Here is a 5,328-nt window from a genome sequence, read left to right on the forward strand (position 1 = left end):
CTCCCCTCGAATCACCCCCCCCCCCCGGTCCCATCAAGGACTGCTTACCAGATATGAAAGGTGGCATTAAATACGTTGGTTTTCTTTAGCTTGTCCAGCTGCATTTGGGCATAGCGCATTTGATTATCAACACTTTTCAGCTCATCATCCAGTTCCAGCTGTTGCCGCTTGAACTCGCTGTACTCCTTCTGGTACCTCCAAGGAAGCAATCAGGGAGAGCAGATTATTCATCGTGGGTGTGAGATGCCTCCTCTCCCCAAAATTCTGTACAAAATGCATCGAGACCAACAACATCTGAGTCAGGATATAGTTGAACAAACCCTCTCACCTCTGAGGTAGTGGGAGAAGATCATTAAAAGGAGCGATTCGCCACTAGTGATAGAAAGCGGGCTTTACAATCCGAGGCCAGATCACCAAGGCTGAATCTCCAGGAGCTGCCCCTCCGTAAGCAGCTATAAGTAGAACAAAAGTCACCGTGATCAATTTACTGATATGCTTTCCAATACTATATCAATATTCCTTGCTTAATTTAACCAGGCTTAATACTCACAGTTATAATCACATAAGTATAATAAACATATACAAATAATCACACTCAAGTGTTGAAATGTGAACATCAGAGCAGTCCTCCAACCGATACTCCACGTTAGGGACGCCGCATAAATCCCGGAAAGACTCCTCAAAACAAATCTCACAACTGCACATTGTGGCTATGCCTTGTTCCACTGGGGAGACGCCCCGGACTTCACCACTTTTCCCCATATGCGTATGCAGTAATCCACTTGTGTTCCAGTTAGCAGTCCAAAGGGAATCCACTACGTATGTACACTTAGCGACAGGTGCACAGCACTTCTGTTTACAAAAGGTCACAATGACGAACAGTCGACTTGAAACGTTCATTTCACACACTCACACCAGTTTCTTCAGTCGGGAAATCAAAGCAAAGCATATCTTTTCTACCATCAATATCCAATGTTTTTTGTTCAAGACTGAAATCTCCATCATGTTATCTTACTAGTCGGCAATAGTAAGATAACACCTTGGAGATTTCAGTCTTGAATGAAAAACATTAGATATTGATCGTAGAAAAGATATGCTTGCTTTGCTGACTGTGAAGAAACCGGTGTGTGTGTGAAACGAAGTCGACTGTTGTGACCTTTTGTAAACAGAAGTGCTGTGCACCTGTTGCTAAGTGTACATACGTGGTGGATTCCCTTTGGACTGCTAACTGGAACACAGGAGTGGATTACGGCATACACATATTGGAAAAGTGGTGAAGTCCGGGGCGTCGCCCCAGTGGAACAAGGCACAGCCACAATATACAGCTGTGAGATTTGTTTTGAGGATTCTTTCCAGGATTTATGTGGTGTCCCTACCGTGGAGTATCGTTTGGAGGACTGCTATGATGCTCACATTTGAACACTTGAGTGTGATGTGGTCCATGGGGTCACAAAGAGTCAGACTGTGAGTATTAAGATAAATATAGCATTGGAAAGGATATTAACTTTTGTTCTATTTACAGCCACACATTTCCGTGATCCTCCCTCCCCCATCCTCTGTGAGCAGCAGCAAAACGGCGAAGGAAGATCAGACGGAAGTGCTGCTGACTGATAACATCGCTGTGCCTGCACTGAATTTGGAGGGGGGGGGGACAACGGCCACTGACGGACTTGGGTAAAAACTCGGGACACCTATTAGAGCTAGAAAGGGAGCTGTGTTGGTTAATGCTTATGCTGGAATAAATTATGTTAAGCATTCCCAAACTACTTCTTTCTTTTTTTTTGGGAACCCCCCGAGGGGTATTTTTATTTTTCCAATAAGACTGCAAACTACAAAGAAAATATAGGAAGGGGAACTACAACTATGGATAAAGAAAAGAAACCCAAGAGTGGGAGACCCTCTTTATGTTAAACTTAATATTAGTATTAAAACAGTTAGTAAAACAATATACTTGTACAGTTCTTGTTTTTCACATTGTTCTGTATTAGTAAATTAGTTATCATGAGAAAACTTTCTGAGCATCTTCTTTATTTCAAAGAGCCATTTATCAGAGTCCTTCTGCCCTTACTTCGGCTTTCTGTCTCTAAAATCATAAACAGTTTTCATTGCTCCCGCACCAGCTTAGCATTCCCAAACTTCTATTAGATCTAGGATTCCCGTGGGGAAGTAAATATACTTTCACAAAAATGCTTTTGCCATTGTGGCATTGAGTTAGAAGTTGTCTCCGTATCTGCAGATATCTGATCTGACCATGCTGAGCCATGCTATGGTAACCCTCGAGGCTAGATTACTTCAAACAGAAATTTGAAGGCGACCCAGAAACTTCAGTTGGTGCAAAGTGCAGCAGCCTGTTATTGGAAGCTACATTACACCACTCCTGAAGTCTCCTCACTGTTTGCCTGTCTGCTCTGGAGTCCAGGATAAGGTGCTAGTGCTTTAAAGGTAAGCAGCACAAAGCCCTTCATGACCTGGAGCCCACGTACTTGATGTGATTCTTACAACAGGGTCTCCCTGTCCAGAGTAGGATCCACTACAGGCCTAAAATGGCTCTGTTGCTACCTTGCTGCTGGAGAGCATCTCCCTCCATAAGGGGTACGGCAGGTGCCTGGCTGTGGGGCTTTCCACAAAGGTGTAACACAGAACTAAAAGACCTTAGGGAGCAGCTTGAAGACTATAGATGCGGGCTCCACTTTAGTTGTGCTTCAGTTACTTTATATTGCTACTTTTCTATGGTACTTATTGTTGTGACCCACCTTTGGTCCCAACTATGCCAGGAAAAAAACCTGGGGCATTTAAACAGAGCCACAAAAACAAACCCGCTTGCCTAAAAGCCTGAGAGACTAAGCCTTTAGCCAGTGCCGGAAAGGCTACAATCCAGTGCCAGGCCACCACGACGAAAAATCCCCTGCTGCCTGCTGTTCCGTTTGACCTCTGACAAAGGAGCGGCAGGGCCCCCAGATGAAAATCTCAAAGGAGAGAAGAAATAAAATCTGGATGGAGGAACTGGCAGATGAAGGGGCAATTCTCCTTCTGCAGCCAGAAACCACTATAAAGGGCTAATCTCTGAAACCTGTTTATAAGCAGAGATCCACGACAAGGAACTGCAGATCAGAGAGCCCCCTGCTTTTTTGATTTATGTTCAATGGAGCTGACTCCCAGGGAAGCACACAAGCTGCGTTCCCAGATCCTGTCCCTCAGCTTACAAACGTTAAAGGCACAGCATGAAAAGTGAAGGCGAAGGCAAGGAGCTTCCTCCTCATTTCCCCACCTCAAGAGCCGCCTCTATAAGCCTTCTAAACAGAGAAGGCAGAAACTTTAAAGAGTCCTGATTCCCATTGGGGCCCTTGAGGGCTTAATCCATGCTGTGGAGTTCCCAGACCCCCCAGTCCAGCCACCTGCAATCCCACAGAGCAACAGCTCCATGACACTGGGGTGGATTTTTTTTGGGGGGGGCACCCTGTTCTTCTCCCCTCCACTCTCCCCAATATTAGCAGCACAGGGGCCTCCAGCACCCCAGTTCAGTCCTGTACAAGCCTAGGGAGCAACAGCCCTCGCAATGCTGTTGCTGGAAAGCAGGAGGGCAGGACGGAACAGGCTCCTGTCCCGTGGAGGGCAGGCACTTTTGCTTCCACTCCGCCCGTCAGCCAGGAGGAGGAGGAATGTGCAGGCACTGCACTCATTGTTGCTACTGTCCTGCCCACTGTGTGGGAGGGGAGTGAGTGTGTGTGTGTGTGTGTGTGGGGAATCATATCTCCCTGCACACTGGGGAGTTCCTCTTGGCATACGGACACCTCCCTATTTCCCACGTCCAGACGCCCAAGCTGCTCCTTCCACAAGGATCCCCAGATCCTCCCCACCCTGCTCTCTCCCTCTTTCTCTCGCAGGATTCTCAGGTCCTCCTTCCTCAGGCCCCGGTGACACGGGCCGGATATTGCGGGGGGGAGGCATGGCTAATTGCCCCGGAGGAAACTAACGCGTGGCTGCCCGAGCACACGTCCCGGTCGAGGTCCCGTGGTTCAGGGGAAATGCCAAACAGACGGGTATCCTGCAGCGCGGCACAGAAGACGCGCCGCGCGATCGCAGTATCAATCGCTCTTTGTGCGCATGCGCTGTTGGGCGCTGTTGCGCAACCTGCGGAGACGAACAGCGGCGGGCGGCAGAGGCCCCAAAAGCCCACCGGGAACGCGATCAGACGCCCACCCTTGGTCCGCAGTTTCAGGAAACTAGTACTTCATAGGTACTAGTTTTTAACTCCGCACTTTCGGCAGGGAGCCACGGGTTCACCACAGGAGCACTGCGCTTCCCAGATGCTGGGGTGAGATCACGCCTAGAAAATCCGCGGGACTCCCGTGCCTCTCCCGCGGCAACTTTGCCGTGTGACCGGGGCCTCAGTTGCTTTAACCGAGTCTCAGTTGCTTTTCATGCGCCCTGGAACGGATTCATTCTTCACTGACTCACTGTTGAGTTTTTCTCCTTTTGTTTTTGCTCACTTTACAAAGGCATGTTTTTCTGCATACCTGGGAGCCTGCAGGAATGTGGCCAGACCAGTGTTTCCTCTAAGCTGAGTTCGTGAGAGCTAGCTCACAGTTTTTTAGCCTCCGGCTCACACATTTTTGTCTTAGCTCAGGAAGGAGGGCTCCAGAGCAAACTAATTTCTGCAGCAGCCAAATCGCTCGCTCACGACTTTAATGCCAGTAGAATTTTTTGCTCACAACACTCCACAGCTTAGAGGAAGCATTGGTCCAGACCCCCATCTGGCTTGGGGGTGACCCCACGGTGGCGCTTTCGTGGCGTGCACAGAAACCTACCACTTTACTTTCAGAGGTAGTGATGATGATCTCTGTGGGGACCACAAGCTGCTTTCTCTTCTCCCCTTCCAGGTTGCCCTTGAGGCCTTACTAGCAAGAACTTTCTGGAACAGAGGTCTAAGGGGACTGAAACTGATACAGAGTGCAACAGAGTGCCAGTATCAGTTCTCAAGGGAGAGGATGAAGGAAAAAGAAGTTTATTAGACTTGCGGTCAGGGAAAGGCTTACAAATGACATACAGGGAGCCAATGCAGAAAATGAGAAGGAAAGTAAGACATGAGGGACCGCCTTTCTCCATATGTTCCCCCAAGGGCACTTCGGTCGGGAAGGCGCCATCTCCTGGAAATTGCAGGCCCGAGAGAAGTCAAATTTGCAGCAACCAGGACTAGGGCATTTTCGGTGGCGGCTCCTACCTGGTGGAAGGAGCTCCCGGAGGAGATCCGGGCCCTGCGGGACCTTTCTCAGTTCCGCAGGGCCTGCAAGACGGAGCTCTTCCGCCAGGCCTTTGAGTAGGAGCCGC

The 5,328-nt window shown here is 48.9% G+C and overlaps 1 protein-coding gene across 1 annotated transcript in view; it reads right to left on the minus strand.

Moving 5' to 3' along the window:
• BECN1 (beclin 1, autophagy related) overlaps positions 1–5,328 on the minus strand; it is a 21,625-nt gene that overhangs the window by 12,798 nt on the left and 3,499 nt on the right. Inside the window, exon 8 of the mRNA XM_015426773.1 lies at positions 49–195. Within this exon, the coding sequence (XP_015282259.1) occupies positions 49–195 (147 nt within the window). The remainder of the gene's footprint in view (positions 1–48; positions 196–5,328) is intronic.

The sequence above is a fragment of the Gekko japonicus genome, unplaced genomic scaffold (genome assembly GCF_001447785.1).
Source record: "Gekko japonicus isolate JY-2015 unplaced genomic scaffold, Gekko_japonicus_V1.1 scaffold4620, whole genome shotgun sequence".
NCBI classification, from domain to species: Eukaryota; Metazoa; Chordata; class Lepidosauria; order Squamata; family Gekkonidae; genus Gekko; species Gekko japonicus.